This window comes from Phycodurus eques, chromosome 8 (genome assembly GCF_024500275.1).
Source record: "Phycodurus eques isolate BA_2022a chromosome 8, UOR_Pequ_1.1, whole genome shotgun sequence".
NCBI lineage: Eukaryota > Metazoa > Chordata > Actinopteri > Syngnathiformes > Syngnathidae > Phycodurus > Phycodurus eques.
Window position 1 is genome coordinate 9,742,262 of NC_084532.1, and position 24,876 is coordinate 9,767,137.

Here is a 24,876-nt window from a genome sequence, read left to right on the forward strand (position 1 = left end):
TTGTTCCACTTTTACCCTCCCTCTCACTGAACCTTTTGCTGGTGGTTTTGTAACCCGTTCCAGCCTTGTGCACGTCTACAATCGTGTCCCTGACATCCTTTGACAGTTCTTTAGTCTTGCCCATAGTGGAGATTAGATTGTGCTAAACTGTTTGCCACATGGGCACCAGCCAATTTGTGGGAGGCAGGATTATGGCTGAACAGCCATCCATTTCAGTACCGCTTATCCTCACTAGGGTCTCATGCTGGAGCCTATCCCAGCTATCTTTGGGCGAGACGCAGGGCACACCCTGAACTGGTCGCCAGCCAATCGCAGGGCACATATAAACAAACAAACATTCGCACTCACATTCACACCTACGATCAATTTAGTGTCTTCAATAAACCTACCGTGCATGTTTTTGGGATGTAGGAGGAAACCGGAGTACCTGGAGAAAACCCACACAGGCATGGGAGAACATGCAAACTCCACACGGGCGGGGCCGGATTTGAACCCGGGTCCTCAGAACTGTGAGGCAGATGTGCTAACCAGTCGGCAACTGTGCCGCTGGTTGAACACGTTTGACTGATATTCTTTCTATTACCACCAGGATTAATAAACAGCCATAAAGGTGGGAGCAAACAGGAGCAAACTTCAAATTCAACAAGGGATAAAATCATTTTTTCCTCCTCTCTATGTGGAAGTCAACTTAATTAATTTAAAATGTGTATTATAGTCAGCAAATGACAAATTTCAGTGTGATATTTTAAGTTGGCAGAAAACCTCACACCACCTTATAATGTGATTACCCAGAAACAAACATGGTTCCATTTAAAATATTTAAAAAGTGGTTTTAATACTGTATTTTTCACATCTTTGATCATCAAGGCATACTGTTGATTATTATCTAATGACACATCAGTGGTGCAGAATGTAGATTTAATATAACTCTTTGCACTCTTACTCTAATGAGATCCAGTACTGGTTGATGCAGCTCTTGTACTCTTTTACCTGATATTTTGACTTGAGTGTGCATTCTCTTCTTTGTCCGCTAGGAATGAGGAAGAGGATGATCGCAGTGAGAAGGTGGAAAAAGGCACCAAGGTGAAGAGGACTCTCAGCTCACTGAGGAACAGGATGACCGGCTCCTTCAGTAAAGATAAGGTAGGCAAATGGTGGAAGACCTCAAACCTTTTAAACCAAGTACACCTAGTGGGACTTGGAGAGCTAAATATTTAACTCGCCAAGTACCACCATTATGACCAACATGAAAATACAGTAACGCAATAGGCGTAATTCCATCCATCCATCCATTTTCTACACCACTTATCCTCACTAGGGTCACGGGTATGCTGGAGCCTATCCCAGCTAACTGCGGGTGCGAGGCGGGGTACACTCTGAACTGGCTGCCAGCCAATCGCAGGGCACATATAGACAAACAACTATTAGCATGCACATTCACAACTACAGGCAATTTAGAGTTTTCAATAAACCTACCATGCATGTTTTGGGGATGTGGGAGGAAACTGGAGTACCTGGAGAAAACCCACGCAGGTACGGGAGAACATGTAAACTGCACACAGGCGAGGCCGGATTGGAACCCGGGTCCTCAGAACTGTGAGGCAGATGTGCTAACCGATCGTGCACCATGCCGCCCCCATTAGTAACCATGTCATTCAATATTTAGTGCATTACCTTTCACAGAGAATGGCTCAATGTGGATACATTTCTTTTCTATTACATTTGTTTCTCAGGAACAGCAATCATGTTCCTGGGTCAGTTTGACCCTCGGCATGTTTAATAATCTAAAAGTGTCAGAAACACACACACAAAAAGATCCCAATAAACATTGTTTGTTAACACAACTTGGAAATGTATAACATTTACCATGTTATTTGTATATGTGGATTACACATCACAACACACTTAATAGGGAAAAACTACTTTCAACTTTTAAAGTGGGTCAATTTGGCTGACAACATAACAGGAGGCAATATAAACCATGATTAAAGCACCTCAAAATGTAAATATTTTTTGTTTCTAAATACATTAAATACGTTTGAAGATAAGTGCTGAAAACGTGGAAAGCCTGAGAACAATATAGTCCTAAATTGTTAAGGTATAGCTTAAGACTCTTTTTCACCTTCTAATTTTGTGGGCAGGGCTATAAATTATCTTCGTGACGTCAAGAGGTTTGGGTTTATGCTTTCTGTCCCCCACTTCGTCATGCATAATGGACCCAGTTCTACCAGTATAGTGTGCAATTAGCTATCAAAGTATGCTCACAACTCGAAAAAATACAAAACTCAAGTGCAAAGTGTTTGGTGCTATTTGGGCTAACATGTCTCTGCCGTCTGGCCGCACACGCGCTGTGTTGTGAGGGAGCAGCGAACCGCACAGGATCCGCGGCCCCACGCCAGCCCCACAGCAGTTAGAGTTCACGGCGAAGGTCAGTCAGCCGCTCGCATTGACGGAGCGGGCCACTCACATCGCGGGCGAGGAGGAGGGGGGGGGAGAACATTGCATGCACCATGGATTATTACCCCCCACCCCGCTTCTTGTGCCCCGTCATGGCTAACAAGTCCCTCGTCCACTAACCGCCCGCTGAATTTCAACGGAAACAAAGGAGTGGAATGACTCTCTGAGGCCCGAAAAAGCATTTGCTGTGTATCGCTCCTCTCTTGCGCCGCTTGCAGGCAATGAACAGCGAATCCGCAATAGAAGAAGTATTTGATTGACAGCTGGGATTTTCAAAGCACACAGCGACACACCCACAGCATCTGGAAGCTCAAAGAATGTCTCAATTCTTGACCATTGTGGAGCCTGATTTGACATACTTTGTGATTTTTTTTTAATTTTTTTTTTTACTCCATTCATTCATCATTGTCCAGCTAGTTAACATGACTCTTTTCTGTTGTGTGTCGAATTTACAAGACATTTTTGGGGCCTGTTTCAGGGCACTTTAACGTAATTACCAACCACTTCAATCAACATTTAGTGCTTTACCTTTCACGAATCATGGCTCAATGAGGATAATTTCAAAAATCCTCACAGATAAATCTGTGTTAAAACTTTTTTTTCCCCAACCCTCCTGATACATTTGTTTCTCAGTAAAAGCAGTGATGTTCCCGGGTCAATTTGACCTGGTTTGTGTATCCAAAATGTCAGAAATGAACATCGCCCTCCCTTTATCTTTGTTTGCAAGTGTGTGAAATGCATCATTTTATAACATTTCCCTCGATACTTCATACGGAAAAAGTACTTTGAACATTTGACATGAAACACACCAGTAGGGTTAAGCATTCAAGTCATGGTTGTTCCATTAATTGCATTACACAGAGTTACACAGCACTTATGAGCACACTAATCTTCTTACATAAAGCCATATCCCGCCTGTGACACACTTCTAATGATGCTAACCAACCTCCATTGTGTCCCTGCAGGGTAAGAACCGAGAGAAACAGCAGCAGAGGGGTAAGGAGAAAGAGAGGGAGGCCAAGGAGACAGAGTTCAGCCACAACAATGTGCATCTTTTTGCACTCGGCACTTTTTCCAGCTGCGCCACCTGCTCTCTGTGCGGCAAGACGCTGCAGAAAAAGCATAGCCTTCAGTGCATGAGTGAGTAACTTGGCAAGCGCATGACGCTTTTTATGCTTGTCTCTTGCACAACCACACACACACACACACACACACACACACACACGAGTCCAGGTGCTCAGCACAGATGCAAACGTGTGGCTTTTTATAATCACGCCACTGCTTGCGCACCTGCTCAAAAACAAGCGTTGCACAAGGGCCACAATATTAGGTACACCTACACAAGCTTGACAATTATTCAAGGGCAGTATCAAAAATGGCTCCCGCTCACTTGTCACCCTAATGAGTACAAGCGCTATATAAACTGAATGTAAATATATATATATATATATATATATATATATATATGTTCTTAGTATATACATGTGTGTGTGTGTATATATATATATATATATATATATATATATATATATATATATATATATATATATATATATATATATATATATATATATATATATATATATATATATATATATATACACACACACATACACACATGTATATACTAAGAACAATAGATCCAGAAAGCCCATGCAAGCACGGCGAGATCATGTAAACTCCAGACAGGAAGGCCCGAACCAAGATTCGAACCCAGAACCTCAGAACTGCGAGGCGGTTGTGGTAACCAATAGAGCTATTTTAAAAGAGCTGTATATAATATTTCCTGTACATTATTTACCCATAGATTATCGTAAATCATTAATAGGACAACCACAATAACAACAATATTGTGAAATTAATACATCTCTGACAATGTCAATCAAGACTGAACACGAGTAGCTTTGTAAAGTCAGAATTCAAGGAGTTTATACCACATAAAGCACAGTGAATACAAGGTAAAACATTGTGCCATAATATTTGGCATTTATCTTGGAACAGATGATAACAGATAATTTATCTCCTGTCACACTAAGGCTGTGCTTCATTTCCTGGAAAGAAAACAGTTACTGTTTTGTGTCTTTCCGCCCATATTTGAAAACAGTTTCCAAGAACATCATCTCCAAGGCTGCATCTGCATTTTGTTTCACTGCTTTGTGTTGCACAATGCTTCATTCTGTTTAGGCGGGTCATCTCATCCATCAACACCATCTTCTAACAGTTGTTGATGCAAAGCCTACAGCATGCATTCACTTTATGGTTCCACATAGTCTGGTTCTTCATATTTCTCTGGTACGTTGGGTGAACTGAAGTAAGCGTGTGCACCACACACTTCTTCACTGCTCTCATTTTATCCGCTGATAAGACCAGCTATTTCAAATGAAAGAAGTGTGCAAGGGTGTATACATGCTCTGATGAGAACTGTGGAACTATGATGTAAGGTTGTTTGGTTCTGTTGTTACTAGCAACCTAGATCAACACAATTGGTCAGATTCTCCTTTCTGGTACCTTCAGGGTTCATAGGGTTCAACCATACCGTATCTCTTTCGAGGACCAGAGATTTTTCTAATAGTTTAGTCTTGTGAAGCTAAATAAGGCAATGCCCGGTACACACATAGCATTTTTTTTTTAACATCTTAACCAATTTTTAAATGATAGAGACACACACACAGGATGAGGAATAAAATCCGCATGTGCTTTTATTGTGTGATGTTGTAGTGTACTCAAGATGGCAAACACCGCACCAAGATTATTATAGTAAACCAAAACAAACCAAATAACTCAAATAAAATTGAGTATTGTCAATGAAATAAGATAAAAATGAGAATGTTTAAAAAAAATGTTAACTAACTAAATCAACATTATATGTTTGCAAAACTACCTACAACTAACTATAATTGTGGCGAAAATGTCCTCTGTTTTCATCTTTGTCAATTAATTTCATGAGCTTTCAGCGTTGATTTTAAATGTATTTATTTCCGATTAATATATAGATACAGAACGGATATGGAATAAAGGTCGAATAGTCCTTTGGGAATTATAGTTCACTTACTATGTGTTGCCTAGAAGTGACGTCATCGGGCAACGCCATCATAATGACGGCTCGCCAGATCGGGCGCACGTTTTGCTGCAAAGCTAACTTTTATATCCAAGCTGTTTCTGTTGCTATATGTTGCTCACGGAAATGGCTAGGACAGCTACTGACTAGGTAGGCGCCTTCACAGAACCTGCATGCCAATTATTCGTCTTTTGCGGAAAACACAGAGAAACTGACAAGTGCCGATAGTCTCAAAATGCTGCTGTTTCCAGTCATCAAAGGCAGATATGAAAGCAGACAAGGAGATTGTTTCACTGACACAGCACACATTTTCACAGCATTACTTTAGCAACAGCAGGAAAACATGAAAAGCATTGCCACACAATAATCATGGACTCAACAACAACAACAAAAACAGACAGACACATGCACTTTCACTGGAGATACAGGAGGTAAAAGCAAGCTTACTTTCTGTCTGTCTCACAGTCACAAATCTGGAATCCCATTGAGATGTTTGCAATTTAGCAACAAGGGAAGGAAAACTTGCAAAGAACAACTTGAATTATTTTTTTTTAATATAAGTTAAACACGGCGACACGGTGGCCGACTGGTTAGAGCGTCAGCCTCACAGTTCTGAGGACCCGGGTTCAATCCCCGGCCCCGCCTGTGTGGAGTTTGCATGTTCTCCCCGTGCCTGCGTGGGTTTTCTCCGGGTACTCCGGTTTCCTCCCACATCCCAAAAACATGCATTAATTGGAGACTCTAAATTGCCCGTAGGTGTGAATGTGAGTACGGATGGTTGTTTGTTTCTATGTGCCCTGCGATTGGCTGGCAACCAGTTCAGGGTGTACCCCGCCTCCTGCCCGATGACAGCTGGGATAGGCTCCAGCACGCCCGCGACCCTAGTGAGGAGAAGCGGCTCAGAAAATGGATGGATAAGTTAAACACATATATGTGCCCTGCCAAGACTCTAAATTGCCCGTAGGTGTGAATGGGAGTGCAAATGGTTGTTTGTTTATATGTGCCCTGCGATTGGCTGGTGACCAGTTCAGGGTGTACCCCGCCTCTCGCCCGAAGATAGCTGGGAAAGGCTCCAGCACCCCCGCGACCCTTGTGAGGATAAAGCGGTATGGAAAATGGGTGGATGGAAGTTAAACATACAAACACATTTTTAAATAAGCCATACTACGGCATGTGTCTTATGAATGGTTTTACGGTACGTTGTGATGCATCTAATCTAACCTTAGAACCAGTATTATGTACTGCACTTATTGCACTTCAAATTCTGTGGACTGTTATACAGTACCCATATTTTATTTGTGGATGGTTGTTCATCTGTTAGTAAGGTATTTGTTGAGGAGTTTTTATTACACAATACCTATTGTGATTTTTTTTATCTCACACTTGGGAAATACCCCGAATAAAAAATTAAATAAAACTAATACTGAAACTAATAAAAACTAAACTAAAACAAAGCCTTTTTAAAAAAAATAAAAACATAAAAACTCACAAACCTGTTCTAAAAACTAATCAAAACTTACTGAATTTGAAAAAGAAAAGTCAAAACAAAATAAAACTAACTATAATGGAAAATCCAAAGCTATTATAACCCTGCACTGCACACATACCGATCAGCTGGTATAGGCTACAGCTCACCTGCAACCCTAATTTGGACAAGCACTATACAAGTAGGAAAGGAAAAGATGGAAATAGTGTTCCTTTTTCAAGAATGTGAATTATTAGTAGTGATGCACCACAATTTCAACCACCGAAATGTTTCAGACGAAAATAGCCCAAAATTCAATTTTTGGTTTCAGACCGAATATCCAGTTAAATTGACTGACTCAAAAAAGCCTGCACTCACGGTTTGATAATGACATAGTTCCATCGTGCGATCATTCATTCATTCATTTTCTGTGCCGCTTTATCCTCACTTGGTTCTCACCGCACTTGCGTACTGGAGCCTATCCTGGCTGACTCTGAGCGAGAGGCGAGGTACACCCTCAAACTGGTCGCCAGCCATTCGTAGGACACATACAAACAAATAATCAACCATAAATGTGAAATAAGCATAAATGTTAAATAACACATGCATTCAACAAACTCTTGTTAACATAAAACACACATTAAGAACAAAGATGAACATCTTTTTTACTGTAATAACTCCCATTTGAATATTGCGATAAATTATTTGATCTGTGTTCAGAATCAGAATCAGAATCATCTTTATTTGCCAAGTATGTCCAAAACACACAAGGAATTTGTCTCCGGTAGTTGGAGCCGCTCTAGTACAACAGACAGTCAATTTACAGAACACTTTGGAGACATAAAGACATTGACAAAAAACAATTGTGCAAAAAGATGCAGAGTCCTCTAGCACTTAGAGCAGTTCGAACGACTAATATTGCAATAGTCCGGTGCAATGACCATTGTGCAAAGGGTGCTGAGACTTCAAGGAGTGTACGCGGTTTAAAGTGACGAGTAGTGCGATAATCTGGGACAATGTTGGTTGTGCAAATGTTACAGATACTTCTTAATCAGTGTGCAAATCGAGCAGATGCTACTCTGGCATGAGTTGCTTTTCCGTCATCATTCCGTCATCATGCTAGCGACTACGAGCCCAAACGGAGCATCCCTATTGTCGCCCAACCTCACTGCTTCCACTGTTCAGGGCCGGAGTGCTTGTTGCATGCTATTTGGCGTTGTCCCAGCTAAATACGATGCCGAGCTGCGAAGGGGAACATGTGCCTCGCCTCAATGACCGCATATAAACTACACTTTTAGATAAGGATCATTATCATCATGATTCTACGTGTTTATAGAGGAAAATGCTGCAATATACGACGCTAGAGAGCTGTACAGGGATTGGAGACCGGAAACTTATTAGTAGTGACGTACTACTCTGCTATGTCACTTGAGAAAATGAACCTTTAATTTCAAAGTACATTAACATAATAAATCTTTACAATATAAAATAACCCTTTCTAGTCCCACAATGGGCAATTTTTCATTATTTCAGCAGCAATAGTGGATAGAGGAAATACAAAAATAGCATGCGAGAGAAGACGTTGCTGTTAATCCAATTACATAATATACTGCAATAACTGTCCTGCAGTTATGTTCTTGACATCATTTTTAAAATATGGAAATTCAGCCAAATTGGTCTGGAAGGGAATTTCTATAGGTTGGCTCCTTTCTTGTCATATACGCAAAACAATGTATGTCGTCTAGTTTATTCGCGGGATTGAACTCGCTAGTTGCTTTTTTTTTTTTTTTTTTTTTTTAAATAGTCATTAGAGGGGTCTGTAGAAGCCAATAATGTAACAACGGCCCATAACGTAATAAATGTGTCCATTTTTGAAATGTAATAGGCCCATAATGTAATAACTGGCCAATAATGTAATACAAGTCCTTAACCTATAATGTAATAACCTTTGGCCACATTATTGCCTGGTTATTATGCTCTTGGCCTGGTAAAAAAAAAAAAACTAATCTTTGCAAAGGTAATAACTGAGGCCATAACGTAATACTATACTAATATCACTTTAGTTAACTTTTGATTTTTGGATAGAACTGTGAAAATGCATAATCTCTCAGTCTCAGTCTGTCTCTCTCGCTCTCCCTCTCTCCATGTATTTGTCTATTTAACTTGATGGTTAGCATGATCTCGAGTCCTGTCTGCTGCTCCTTAGCCTTTCAAGCTATCTCCAAATGTAGTGGACGTTCTAGGTCCAGGACTTTTAGTACGTAGCGGCGTACGTATTACGTATTATTCTGTCATGGGCCTATTACATTTGTCTATAAGAAAAGCAACAGAACCCAGGCTCTGTGGGGCGACCGTCTGTCTCGAAGGGAGGAGAGAACAGTGGGCAAAACAACAGCCATGTCGACAACTTTAATAGTCTCACCATGAGACTGCCGGTCAGCTCGCAACAGCATCGTCCTCGGCCTCCCCACCACAGATGAGTTGATAAATGTGAATGAGTACCTCCAAAACTATTGAAGCCACTATAAGGAAATTAATGAAATTACATTCATTTAAAAAAAAAAAAAAACATCTTCATGACAATTAAACTCAAATGAACCCATGCAATTGATGACTCACCCTGGCCCACTGTTAGATGTAATTGCAATTCCTTATTGGTTTTGCTTTTGGTGAGATTTGTAGAAAAACAAAGCCCGGTGTAGTGTCCCTTTAATTGGAGCCAAGTGGCGGTGTGGGGATTGAGACTGTGGAATGCGCCGTTTGTATGCCACAGATTGTTCACACTACAGAGAGCGGCTAACTAAAGTGGAGCAAAACAACAACCGGGGAATACTTGATGCCATTCACATCCAATGATGTGGTTATCCAACCGACCCGCTGTTGTCGTTTTGGGCGCAACCGACCGCACCGGACCGGAGTCTCGGTGTTATTAACGGTAAGAAGCGGCTCCTGTAGCGGGATCAGGTGGATCATCCCGTTGTTTCCCTCAATGGACGTTTACAGGCACTCTAGTTGTTAGCTAGCCAATCAGTGTAGTGCTAACTACGGGCGATAAATCGCTTCCTTTGTGTCCTCATTGTGTTTGCATTAGGACGAACCAACGTGTAATGGTTCAATGTAAATTAGTTTGACTTTTCTTGACTGGGATGGCTAGCTAACGACTAGCCGCTTGTTGCTAGTGAACTAGCTGCCCAAAATCCTCTACAAGTTAGAAAGCAAATGTAATAGACTTTAAATAGCACTTGTGCACCATGTTCTAACAAAAAACACAACCACAGTCAGGATGTTGCTTTTGGGAATGTAACCCGAAACGTTCTGTTGTGTTCGCATTCGCCAGATTTGTTAGCCGCTGTTGGTAGACTTGAGGGTCAACAGGTGATTGCTAAAAACGTTAGCTTGTCGTTTATTTTATTAAATCTGTGAGAGAGAGTTTTGCTTAGGCGCAAGGTTAAAGTAATGTTTCCCCTCCTATATTGAGCCAAGGCGCACAGTTTATAAAACTCAAACAACTTGTCTGTCACTATACGTCGCTGTCATAGATAGATGCACAAAGCTAGGTTAGTTGAAGTCGATTATAATTAGTAATACATTTTAGATTAATTAAGTGAAGTGATTTATTTTTCACACACCTGATCTCTTATGACACACTGTGCGTCAGCAAATTGTTTGTGAATCCCAGAGTTTGCAGAATAAAAGTAACATTTACCTTATTTTCCTCATTCACATTCATTTTTAACTTGGAAGTCTTGTCTCCGTTTTGCGTTGGTCCATGTTATGCCAATTTTATTTTAGATTAAAAATGTAATTTTGGATTATACGACCACATAATCCTTGACGTTTTTTGGCGTGCCAAAATTCTCATCATTCCTCAGCCGAAACAGGTGATGCCCTTTTGCTCTTCCAGTGCCCCACTGGAATTATATGGGGGGACAGCTCTTGGCTATTCTCCTGACTGGGCTTGCTGAGTGGGTCACATGGTTTTGATTGTGCTTGGCAGATCCATCAGAGCAGAACAGAGCCTTCCTCAGACATCACACCTTGTTTAGCACAGCACTTCTTGCATGCATCGCTGCTCAGCCTTCGAGTATGTTTGCTTCTGTGTGTTGTGACTCTCACAGAGTGCTTAAGTGTAGATTTTTATTTGTAGTTGTTGTTTTACTGTTTACTTGTGTAGGTGATGACCTCCTGTGTCAGAACCACACATTTAGTGATGGTAGGTACTACACTCCATCTGAGGTCAACCACAGTCTGTTTACCATCGGGAAAAATGGAAATTGAAATAATCTGTCCTGTTGTCTTTTGATAAAAATGTATTCTCTCAACATCACAATATGGTACACAATATTTCTAAACAAAACTAAATGCAGATACATGCACCTACAGCATTGCATCAATTTTATTTTTAATATAAAAATATTAAATCAGCAAACGTGTCAACTTTTTAAAGATTCAACATTAGAAACGACAGCAACCAAAATCTATTTTTATGCATGCCAGATCCTAAAAGGTGTCACACCAAACCGTACGATGACAGTCTCCTCTCTTATTGGTCACAAGAATGTGAACAGCAAGAAGTTTTGCTGTATGAATTTGTGAATAAAGGATCCGTAAACCATTTAAACATAGTATATATTTTATTGCAGAAACAATAAAAAAACAAAACAAAACATCAATTTAGAGCAGTGATTCTCAAAGTGTGGTCCTACAAGTACCACTAATATTCAGCAGGGTCTCTAGTGATACACCAAGAATCATTGAATTAAATGATAAACCCTTTTTGTTGTTGTTGGATATAGTCACCCATTTTGAATTTCATGCCTGCAAGGCTGATACATGGGCATGTTTATACAAACATGACACACACCATTTTTGTGGAATCCCCCCCCCCCCCCCCCCCCCACAAAAAAAAAAAAACGAAACATGGAATGAGCACAAGAAATGCCTCTAAAGTCCTCAATCACAAAGAAAGTGACACACAAAAGCAAAACAAAATAGTTAATTGCTGATGTACCTGACCTATTCTTTTGCCACACTGCTCTTCTGACACAAAAAAACTCAATTTCTCTGGAACCCATTATCCGATTTCCAAAATTCTTGTACTCTTTACTCTGCGTTGTACTATGGTTGAAGTGGCCGTTCCAACCAGACCTCTCATTTTGACAGTCATTTTTGGAAAATCTTGTTACGTTGCTAAAGTTTACTGCTGTTTTACATCCCCTTTCCTTTTAACATCACTCATTTAGCATTTGGGAACTGAGGGCACTAATTGTTGAAGCTGTGTAGGTGGAATTCCTTCCCAATCTTGCTTGATGTACAACTTTAGTTGCTGAGCAGTCCAGGTTCACCGTTGTCGGATTTTGTGCTTCATAATGCACCACACATTTTCACTAAGACAGGTCTGGACTGCTTGATGACCAGTCTAGTACAGTCTTTTACTACGAAACCACGCTGTTGTAACACTTGCAGAATGTGGCTTGGCATTGTCTTGCTGGAATAAGAAGATTTCATTTCACTTCTTTGGAATGTGGCATCAAACTGAAAATGAGAGCACATTTGCAAACAAAGAATAATGTTAATCAGTTTGAACATTAAATATCTTGTTTGTTGTGTATTCAATTGAATATAGGTTGAAAATAATTTACAAATCATTGTATTCAGTTTTTATTTGCATTTTACACAATGGACCAACTTTGTTGGAATTGGAATTTGTTCATGTACAGTAATTTCTTTAGCTACAGTTCATTTGTATTTAACTTTTAAATACAACTCATTAGCATTACTGTGTGAGAAGTATGTTTTTAAGCATTTAAGTAACATTTTTATTGAACTTGTTTGTGCACACATCTTAATTGAATCATTATGTAAGTACAGTTTTTGTTCCTTTCCCTATATTTAAGCGCTGTGTTAATATTTGACTTATGCTTAATGTTACAATGGCTTACAATATTGATTACAGGTATAATTTTTTATTTAATTTTAATTTTCGCTGCCTCTTTTTTGATGAACACTTAGGCCTACCATGTTACTGTATTTATGATTTATAGTAATTGTGGTGGTATTTGGAGAGCTAGGTACTGTATTTTTTGAGGTGGTACCTGGCGTCAAAAGTTCGATAACCAATGCTTGAGAGGTTCCACTGTATCCCTGCTGGGGTGAACTCCTCTCTTACAGTTATTTCATTCAATAAAAGTCAAACCAAAAGAGTTTACTTGACCAAGCAAAAGAAAGCAGAATATTTCAAGTGTCCTGTTGATCATGCAAATGTTGCCTTGGAAGAACCCATAGTAGTGCTGAGCCCACTATTGCCAGTAAAGATAACACGTCGATGCAACACTCACTCTGTCTATTTGTAAAACAATGTAATATGACAGAAGTGTTTTTATTTAGTTAAGCTTGTGCTTTTAAGGTCTTTAATAACAGCAGATTTTTTTTAATTGAAGTGGAACAAATTGCTCAAACATTCATGCGACTTGGATTTCATAATATTAAAAATGTATTCTTTTTTTTGTAATTTCACTGATTCTCCATGTGGATACACTAGTCGGTCATATGATTTCTGACTTAGTTTTTAAAACTTTGCTCTTAGCCCGCTCAGTTTCCTGCGTGGGGCATCTTTCAGCATGCACTTGCCAGACTTGGAGGTGGTCTGAGTGCTGATAAGAGTTGTGATATCAGTAAACAGAAAAACACCCTGTCCATGCTTATCTTTGGCTAATATTTTACCTCTACACAGCAGAATTTGTGTGAATCAGTGTGTATCATTGCCTCCGTTTCCTGAAATAATTTGGCTTGCGTTAGGGCTCTTCACAGATGAATCTGAATTGAATGTGTCAATATTTAGTGTAGATCTGCTTACCTGGAAAGGTCTTTTTTATTTTTTATATTTATTGATTTATTTTAGCACTGGTCTTTGATAGTATTGCCCCTGACTAGCCTCATTGGTGATCAGTGTGTTTGAGCTTTGTTGAAGATTAAGACTTTTCTGCTGGGCTTAAAGCCTTGTGGTGTTTCTTTTTTATTTTTATTTTATTTTTTTAATTTATTTTTTATTTGGTTACTCCTCAGTTGGAGTAGGAATAAGAATTACCTCAAGATCTGGCTGCTCTGCCTCTGTTGGATTACTGTTCAAATCCTCATAGGCAGGTAAAAAGAAAATCCTCCAATGTTTGAAAATGATCCAATGCAGTACATTCTCAATTGCGTTGCTCATATCAGGCTTGTTGTTTCTGTTGAACTACAGTAATGATATATAGTTTGGGCTGTCATGAAGCGTGCCAGTTCAGTAATACTGGACCAAATTTGAAAACAAGGGTCATGACTCTGCTGTTGAGGCTTATTCAGAAGCCACTTTCTGTTGACTTTTCATTTAACTTGGCCAGAAACTGTTCATAAATTACTAGAAGAGTTGACAGGACTTCAGTGGCTTAATTTTGAAAAATTAGAGGGATTTGGTGTGATCTGAAGCTAAAAATGTAAATAAAAAGAGTCCAATAGGTGCTGCTGTTAATGCATGATCTTGAATTCTTGATCCACTGTGAATTCTGTTTTGTCTTCTTTGTGGCACACAGAAGAGAAATGAGCTACACACTGTACAGTAGCTTTTGGGATGAACTCTTAGTGAAAGTTGCTCGTATTACATTGTGTTGTTGAGAGGAGTACTACCTTTGACACAACAATGCAAACACATTTAAACAATGTAACTTCTCAGCCTCAGGCGTCTCTAGTGTGTGTTCCTAGAATGATTTAAACGGGTCCGTTGTGGACAGTGTTTACAGTATTTCTATTTTTACCTCGGCCAGTGAGTCTGTGTTTTCAGCTTTGGTTTATTTGTCTGACTTGTGTACCACTTCCTGTCTGCAATATTTGACATGCCAACCTTAATTTTAAAGAAAACTAAGTAGATATTCTTGAAGAAATCCAGATTACCTTGGATCTGCAGAGTTGCCAAATGTTACGGAACATATTTTGTTATGGAAATCACTGAACGTTGACTCGTTACGAACGTAACACTGATTGTTAAAAAAAAATTAAATAATCCAGCATCTTACTACCAGACTTTACACCGATTTTATCGGCCTTATCGGTATCGGCCGATAATTAGCATTTTATGCTGATCAGCGTTAATGTCATAATTCGCCGATCCGATAAATGACGTCATTGATCGGCGCCGCAAAAGACATCTACTCCGCGTCGCTATCGGTCACGGTATATTTGAATCCAAAAGCTAGTTTATTTTTAGCCTTGTCGTGTGTCTTTTGGCATAGTCCTGTAAATATCTGATGGCCAATAAAGTTATTAAAAAAAAATAAAATAAAATAAAAACATGTCGGCGGTGTGGAACAGACAACACGTCTGAAACAGACAACACATAATGCCCGAATCAGACTACAAGACAAATTTGCTCTTTCACGATTGCACTATGTCAGACTACTGCAATAAAATCTTGTATTCCGATACCACCGCATCCCGTTTTTTTACGATCATTGGGCTTTATCTTGTCAACTCAAATGCGACCGGATACACTCGTTAGCGTGGCGACGAAAACAGTGGCTCGCGCAGACTATATTATGAGGACAAAATGGGGAAAAACGTGTGTTGGTGATCACCGGTGCTTAGGACAGGAGAGGACGTTCGTTTTAAGGCTTGCTTGAGGTATGTTCACATACTTTTAATATGATACGGCTCGCAAGCAGGCAATAAAAACGTTATGTAGCTTAGCAACCTACTGCTAGCACGAACGGTTGGACGTAAGCATGCTGCCGTTCTGTCGAATCATGCTCTAAAGTTTCAGTGTGGGTGAAGTCATTTAATTAAAAATAAAGTCATTTAATTACAGTAAGTTAGCACCCATTATTTCTGTCATGTAATGTTGGTTTGACCTGAATGATTAGAATACATGATCTGACTTGAGCAGGAATTTCCAACGTTTATGGAGGCAAGGAACATATTTTACAATTGAAAAATCTCACAGCACACCAACAAACAAAAATGTCACAAAAAGTGGATACATTAATTACTGTATTTACTTCCTGGCATCGAATAGAAGACCATTCATTTGGCACTGGCATAAATAGAGGAAGATACAAAATAGAGGAACAAAGATACATTATAAATTGTAAATATAATTTTTGAGCAATTAAGTACACAAGTATATACAGTAAATGAACAGGTCATTGAAATAGACACATTCCTCCATCTTGTGATCGGTTATCGTTTTTTTAAACTCTGTGATCGGCCCCAAAAATCCTGATCATGTAAATCCTACTTGCTAGGTGACGTCAGCCTTGCAGCGTGTTAAATCAGCTGACAATCTGGACTCCAAAGTTGAAAGCTCCCACTTTTCATTGTAAATATTATTTGAGATAAATATTGTAAGCCCTTCAATGAGCCCGTCCTTACCCTCCATAACCGATTTATGACCGTGCACTTCGGTATGAATAAATAACCCACAAAGCATTGCGTGTTTAACACGCTAGTAAAACTGTATTCTTAATATGTAAATAAAAAAGTAACAACAATCCAGTACACTTTTTACTAAATAAAAATAAAAAAATAGTGTAGCGACAGTGAAATCGTGCATTTCTTTTTACTTTTATGGTACTGCACCGTCACTTTGCTTTGTGTAATAAACAATCACTTGCCAATCGCTTTCTTCTATTTGTTGAAAAAGAGAGTGGTCTTTGCTAAATGTTTCTGCACAGCTGTACTGTTCTTTGTTTGAATCACCAGCCACAAATTACTACTTGGTGAGAGACATTGATGATGCAAAAGTAAGTATTCTTGGTTTGAAGAAGTAACTGTAGTCTAATTACTTTCTCGGGAAAAGTAACATGTTACTTTGCTTGTTACTCAAAATGGTGGTATTTTGAAGTAATTTTTTCACACGTTACCGGCATCACTGGTGTTAACGTGCTTCCTGGGCCTATGCATTACGTCAAACCCGTGACTGGTGGCCTGTCCAGGGGGTACCCCACCACTCGCCAGAAGTCAGCTGGGATAGGCTTTGGTTAACCATGACTCTAGTGATGATAAGTGCTATACAAAGAGGATGGATGGCTAGTTCAGACTTTTCAACACTCCACACACAATGGACCCACCTCTCAAAAGAGAAGCTTGTCTGGTTTTGGCTTTTGTGTGTGTGTGTGTGTGTGTGTGTGCATGCGCGCGTGTGTGTGTGACCATGTGACCAGGCTTTACCTGGCTGGGTTGGAATCGCAGGTTGTGTAGTAATGACTGAATTTGTTTGACATATGCTGCCTGAGAATTTGTAGCCAAGTAGCGAGCTTCCATGGTCTTGTTGAATCTTTTGTTTTATTTTCAATTCCTATTAAACTCTGAAATAGGATGCTTTTACTCTAATGTGAATTGTTAAATTCATTTAGAAAAACAAACCGCACTCATCTCAGTTAAGGGTTTACATTTTATATATGGCCAAAATTTAAACAAAAGCATTTTTAGTCTATATGAAGTTTCCACGTTACATTCCACTTAAATATAAATATTGAATAACATCAGGTTTCATTCAACTGATGAAAAAAACAGTACTACATTGGACCCCCACATATTTATTTTATTTCATTTTTTTCGGGGGTAGTGGTTTGTGGAAAACGCTTATTGGAGGTAAATCCCTGCTTATTCAAGAAGTTTTTGGATTTTTTTTGAATGTTTTCTTTTCTCAGATTCAGTTATAATGGGCATCAATTTTTCGCAGATTTTCACTATTCGCGGTTGCGCCTGGTCCTGATCCCCCTTGATATTGAGGGTCCACTGTATACACTGTATACGAAGTATTGACTCTCGGATACTGTTTTTCAGATTGTGCTGTGAATGTTCACAGGAGCTGCAAGTCTCTGCTGGGTGAGTGCACCAGCACCAGGAACAAGGTAAACACTCCATTGGAATGTGAAAAACAATGCACACAGTGGAGTGGAGTTCCCCCAACTATCTAATTTACTTTTTTTTACACTGCTCACAGTCACCAGGCACAACTTGGCTAGGGTGCTTTGTGTTAAAAAGTCCAAAGATGGTCACGGTCACGTAAAATTTTGGATGGTCTTTGCACAGAAAGTTTTGTATGCTTTCAGTTCCTGTAAAAAAACAAAAAAAACCAGGCAATTACAGTAATCCTTTTAGTAACTCAAAAGTGATTGATGAAATGGCCTTGAAAAATGTTTTGTATTTTTTATTCCCACACAGAGAGATTCTTTATCAAGGACAGGCCCATCTGGATCCCCTAATCTTGGTAAGTTTAATTCTAATTATTTATATATTTCTATCTTGAGGAATTTTTCTTTTGGAACAACCTATCCACATCAATAAGAACTTTGACCACCGTGGCAAGGAAAAAAACCTTGAACCGAATCAAGGTAGTGTGGCCGTCTGCCTCGACCTGATGGATTAAGGCCACCGTGCCGCCATTTAATATGCAGCGACTGAAATAAGTATTTAACACGTAACCATTTTTCTCACTAAATATATTTCCAAATGTGCTATTGACCTGGAAATTTCACCAGATGTTGGGAACAACCCAAGTAATCCATACATACAAAGAAAGTAGAACAAATGAGCTCAGAAATTAAGATATGTGTAATAATGTGTAATAACACAGGGAAAAAGTATTGAACACAACAAGAAAGGGAGGTGCAAAAAGGCCTGGAAAGCCAAGCCAACACCTAAAATCTCTCGATTCCCATGTTTCTCCGCGTAACTAATAGCTTGCAGTTTAAACTGTGCTTCGTAAGCGTGTCTCTTCGTAGGTGCTATTTTCGGGGGTCCTTAGCCAAACCGATGCACATACCAGAACTATATACCTACTGGGAGTGTGTCTTTAGCGTCCTCTGTCACGCGCATCCTTCCCCCTTTACGTCCGCATGCTGTCCTCAGTCACGTCCGCCTTCCTCTATATAAGCAGCGTGTCGGCAAGAAATGCTCCCAGTCAATCAAGCGGAGCGCTCATTAAAGATTTACAGATTTTGGAACTCGGTGGACACATAAGGCGCGCCGCATTATAAGGCTCCCAGTCCATTTTGGAGAAAATTTAAGACTTTTAAGTGCGCCTTACGGTCGTGAAAATACGGTACATTCATGGCTAAACACGTGCCAGTGCTTTTAGCCATGACTGTATTGTCATTTATAGTCGTCTAAAAAAATCCTCTCATTATTCTGGAATTTAGCAAATAGAAAGAATTTTGGTAATCTTAATGGACTGAAAACAGGAAAAGTTTAGTTTCATATCATGTCAAAGTCAGGAAAGAAGTGTCTTTTTACACAGTCAATGACAGTATCTGCTGCGCCTGCTTTGTGCACGTTGACCTCTTGGAGGCAGTGTGATGCGATGCATGTTATATTTCCTGTCTGTATGTGTTACTATGGCGTTTGTGTGTGAATATTTTTTATTGGAAGGTAAATCCCTCCAGTGACCAAATGATAATACTAGCTAGCCCTTCAATAGGATTTTCCATTGACAATTAGTGTTGATCTGTCGATTTCTATAATGTGTGTCTTGTATTTAGATATGAAATGAGGGTAATCAATTTTGTTGTGTGCTTAGTTTTACAATAAACTCCCAACGGGGCAGTTAATAAACATCTTAAAGCAAGCTGAGGGAGGGCAGATTAACATGGTACACGCTGCAAAGTACAAGCTGCTCTGTGTGGCTTGCAGTGTTAGCTTCAGCTCCCTCTTTAGGCTAACCCTAATGTATGCCGGTTTGCCCAGTCAGCCGCCCAGTCAGGCGGTGCTGGTCGCAGTTTCTCTTTACATTATCACAACAGCCTGTCTTGGACAGGATGTTTCGGTGAGAAAAGAATATTAGACCGACACGAAAAGTGCAGTTTTTGGCCATTTTCAGCGGGCGAAAAATTTCATTGATTTAGAAATTTGTACTAGCCCAAGCAGGCCAGTGTCTACGTGTAAGTGGCCACCATTACAGTCGGACACTGATAAATCACTAATCATCGCCTCCATGACAGCGAATAAATTACTCATTTAGACAAGTGTCGATATCATCACAATTCACAAAGAACGGACGGAGAATAAGACGGGGATGCTAGTATTTGCTCAGCTATCACATGAAGTCGCAAAACACCAAAATAAATGATTGGGTTATACAGTACACTTGTCACATAGGTCTGGCTGTAACTGCGTTATAGAGGAAATTAGCCAAGTTTGAAGAGCAAAATAGCTGGCAAATTAGTACGTTTATAAAGGAAATTACTGTAATATACAACGGTAGACAGCCATAACAGGGACCAGAACCGGAAATGAATTATTACGTCACCGCAGTACGTCACTTAAGAAAATGGGCCTATAAATTTAAAAATACATTAATATAATAAATATTTATAAAATATCCTTTATTAGTCCCACAATGGGGAAATTTGAATAATTTTTGCAGCAATTGTGGATACAGGAAATGCGAAAGGAGCATGCAAGAGAAGACATTTGGCTGTGAATGCATCCACCATTTCAAGGTTGATGCAGTAAATACATTAAAATAACAAATATTGAAGCCATAATTAATTAACAATTACGATTATAGCGTAATGATTGTGTTGTGAAATTGAACAGTATGCAGAATTTTGTTTATCCTATTACATGAAATACTGCAATAACTGTCCCATAGTAATGTTCTTCACATAATTTTAAAGGTATGGAAATACAGACAAATTGTTCTGGAAGTGTATTTCTATAGTTTGGCAGTTCTCATAGTAATCTCCATCAGTGTTTCGGCTTTCGGCTGTGGGTCCGTCACCTTTCGTTTTGGCCAAGAATTTTAATTTTGTTGCATCACTGCTATCTAACTATGAGGCATGTAGATCATTAACTTAAAAAGCTTACCATAGTGTCAGATCAATCTACTTGTTTTTGTCTTCTTTGCTGGTTATCTTAGACTTTCTGTTCTTCCTCCACCTTTCTCACCACTCTTATTTGTGTTTTGCCCCCAGCACTGAAAGACCGCCACAGAGAGCAGGAACAGTCAGGTACAGCCTCATCACAGACCCCGAATGGCCATGCAAGTTTTCTCGGCCCCCCCGGCATGACCATCATTCCTCGGGGACCAAGTAACCATCTTATTGCAACACATAACATCACCTCTCCTGGAGCTTCTGCTTTATACCTCGGCCACAGCCTGCGCCACCACAGCAGCTCAGGGTCAGTCCTTCAGCTTGTATTGCCCTTGCTAAACTGCAAGATTTGCTTTATTAACTACTCAAAAGCTTTTAAAAGCATATGTATTTTCTATGAGACCTTTAAGTAAAGATGAGCTTGATATTGTATGCATAGCTGGCAGGTTAAGCAGCTTAAATTATGAATTGGAGCACGCATGATTTTATCAAGGGGCAGAGAAAAAAACTAGCCATTTGTTCTTCTTGAGGATGTACTGTATTTCTCTTTAGGTATGTATTTAACCAGTGGATTTATGTTTTATTTTTTACCCCAGGTCTCTCCCTGGGGAGATGGATGAAACCGACACTCTTCGCTTCAAGCGCTGCACTGAAGACACAATTTCCCTCGTTCCCTCCACTACTGAGTCTATCATAGTAGAGGGTAAGTTAGTTTGATTGGTGACATTTGTTTTAGTTTGTGGAATTGTTTTGTTGCACATCCACCTTTTTCAAAGCTGAATATTTTTGGTTTGTTTATTTCAGTCTAATGGTATTATCTCAAATGTCAAATCTAGGGAGGAGTGTGTTTTCCTGAAATCAAGGGTGACCTCATACTGTCTCTCATTAAGTTGGACTGTGTGGGAGAGAGACAAGTAGGCACTATTTCCTGCTGTTAGACCCAGCTGTTTGTTTGTAATTAGTGCTGTGAGATATATCGAAAAGCTTGATTCGATCGATATTTTATTAATGCTCAATATAGCAAAAGGGGATGATCGATTTTATTTTCTATACTTTTCGGTACTCTGCGAGTCTTCCGCCAACATGGAGAAGAGGCTAGCGAGTAGCAACCCACAAATAGTCCCACAAAAGGGCACGTCTATCATTTGGAAACAACGGTAGTCTGCAAAACGTGTATAAAGGATGTTACGACGAAGACGGGCATATCCATGGCAAAATCACCTGAAAATGAAGCACGTTATCGAATGCGATGCATGTATCACATTAGAGATCCGCGACTCCGTGCCGCTCCTGTAATGTAAACAAAGCAACACCACGGATCAATTGTGGTGTCAGTTGAACCGCTTGTGTTTTTGCGTTCTCTCCATTTGTTTACATTAGCATTGCCGATCAGGTTTATTTCGGTCCGAAACCGCGACGTAATTGCGGTGTGCCACTACTTTTTTTTTATCAGTGTGTTGTTAAAAATAAATAGTGCAATTTAGAAATAAGTTAAAACACACTACTTTAAAGGAGTAAAACACAAGGTGGCGACGCATGCATACGTAGCGGCTGCTCTCTGTCCCAAACAAACGGTGTTTTTGTGTTTTTCGTCTTATAAATCAGTGTTTTAGACCGTCTTCGTCATGTCTACATGTTCCAAGACTCAGATACAGTCGCAAGCTTCTGCTCGACATTGGCAGAACTACTTTCAAGGAGTTAAATTCTACTCTCGCTGAGGAGCTATGGAACTGCGGGTTGCTCTGGGTGCCTTCAACAGCTGTTACCCCCACTCCTGCGTCGCGCCCAGAGTGGAGGCGCCACGAATGGCGGAGGAAGCAGAGAAATGAAGCAAGCGCGGAGGTATCTGAGCTAGGCTAGCGGCTAAATCACACAAGCCGAATAGTCCCTCCATCGTATTAGCCAAAGTACGCTCTCTGGACAACAAGATGGATTACATTCGACTGCTCCGCTCTACCCGTAAGACTGTGGGAGAGTGCTGTGTTTGTGGAAACATGCCTTAATAGCTGCATTCCAGACAGCGCCATTCAGGTCGACCGGCTAGCATGCTACTGAGCGGACAGAACTCTCGCGGGACGCAAGACTCGGGGCGTCGGACTGTGTGTTTACATCAATGACACCTGGTGCTGGGACGCTATCTTGGTCAGTCAACACAGCGCACTGCTACTGGAATTTATGGCTCTGAAGTGCCGGCTCTTTTATTTATCGAGGGGATTCACTGCCATACTGCTTGTGCCAATCTATATTCCTCCAAACTCCAGCAATAACAGGAGTGAGGCGCTAAATGAGCTATACCATCATATCAGTGAACAGCTGACAGCCCACCCAGATGCTTTCCTCTTCCTAGCTGGGGACTTTAACAATGCTGACCCCAAGGCTTTGTTTCCTAAACTCTACTTTCCAACACGGGGAAATAACACCCTGGACAATGATTTTACCCCCCTGGGGTTGGCCTACAAGGCCCTCCCCCACCTTGGCGCCTCAGACCATTTCACTGTTATGCTAATGCCATCTTACAGACCACTGGTTAAAGTCTCCCAACCAGTTAGGAAACTGGTACGGGTGTGCCCAGAAGGGTCCCTTGAGGCACTTAAAGACTGTTTTTCCACCACAGACTGAACCATGTTCAAACAGGCTGCCACCTACAACTACATCACAGACATTCAGGAGTACATAAGAGACTGCTAATGCCTACATCAGCAAGTGCATGGATGATGCCACCACCACTAAGTCCATCACTGTCCATGCCAATCAGAAGCCATGGCTGTCGGTGGAGGTCTACAGAGTACTGAAGGTCCGCAACGCGGCTTTTAGGTCTGGGGATGAGGAGGGCCTGAGGACAGCCAGGGCCAATCTGTCCCGTGGCATCAGGGAGGCCAAGAGGGAGTACTCCAGGAAGATCGTCCACCGCTTCAGTGACACCAGGAGTCTGTGACGAGGTATTCAGACCATTACGGACTATAAATCCTCACCACAGAACTGCGACAGTCCCACCTCCCTGCTAAATTAGCTGAATTACTTATTTGCTCGCTTTGAGGCACACAACAGCACCCCTGCACACAAAACTCCAACCCCTCCTGGTGACCAAGTGCTGACACTGACCCGGGAAATCGTGAAAAGATCTCTGGATAGGATTAACACAAGAAAATCACCAGACCCTGATCACATACCTGGTAGCGTTCTGAGGGACTGTGCAGATGAACTCACAAATGTCTTCACAGACATCTTCAACACCTCCTTCAAAGCCAACACCATCATCCCGGTCCCGAAGAAGTCGTCTCCCTCCTGCCTCAATGATTACCGTCCGGTAGCGCTTACCCCATGCTGATTAAGTGCTTCGAGCGGCTAGTCATGCACCACGTCAAATCCTCCCTCTTCCCCTCCTTGGAGTCCTTCCAGTGTGCATATTGGTCCAACCAGTCAACTGATGACGCCATCTCCACCGCCCTCCACTCTGCCCTCACACACCTGGACTCTAAGGACTCATATGTCAGAATGCTGTTCATAGACTTCAGCTCAGTATTCAATACCATCATCCCTAAACAACTGATCTACAAACTGGACCAGCTGGGGCTCAACACTCCGATCTGCAACTGGCAGCTGGACTTTCTGACAGGGAGACCGCAGGCAATACGGGTCAGCAGCAACACATCTAGCACCATCACTCTGAACATGGGGCCCCTCAAGGTTGTGTGTTGAACCCCTTCGTCTTCACCCTGCTGACCTATGACTGCACACTGACATACAGTTCCAACCTCTTCATCAAGTTTGCAGACGACAAAACTGTGGTGGGTCTCATAAGCAATGGGGACGAGACATACGACAGGAGTGAGGTGAGCCGCCTGGCCGGGTGGTGCATGGACAACAATCTCACCCTGAACGTGGAAAAAACCCAAGGAGATTGTGGATTACAGGAGAACGCACTCCCAGCATGCTCCCCTGAACATCAACGGTGCTGCGGTGGAGAGGGTGTGCAGCACCAAATTCCTGGGAGTGCACATCACCGAGGACCTCTCCTTGAGCAACAACCCATCACTGGCCAAGAAAGC

General features: G+C 40.8%; 1 protein-coding gene across 2 annotated transcripts in view; it reads left to right on the forward strand.

The window, feature by feature from the left end:
• arhgef18b (rho/rac guanine nucleotide exchange factor (GEF) 18b) overlaps window positions 1-24,876 on the forward strand; it is an 86,567-nt gene that overhangs the window by 27,256 nt on the left and 34,435 nt on the right. For both annotated transcript variants that reach the window (XM_061682871.1, XM_061682872.1), the window contains 6 exons: window positions 1,035-1,143; window positions 3,423-3,597; window positions 17,796-17,863; window positions 18,177-18,222; window positions 20,927-21,134; window positions 21,424-21,530. In XM_061682871.1, coding sequence (XP_061538855.1) covers window positions 1,035-1,143; window positions 3,423-3,597; window positions 17,796-17,863; window positions 18,177-18,222; window positions 20,927-21,134; window positions 21,424-21,530 — 713 coding nt within the window. The remainder of the gene's footprint in view (window positions 1-1,034; window positions 1,144-3,422; window positions 3,598-17,795; window positions 17,864-18,176; window positions 18,223-20,926; window positions 21,135-21,423; window positions 21,531-24,876) is intronic.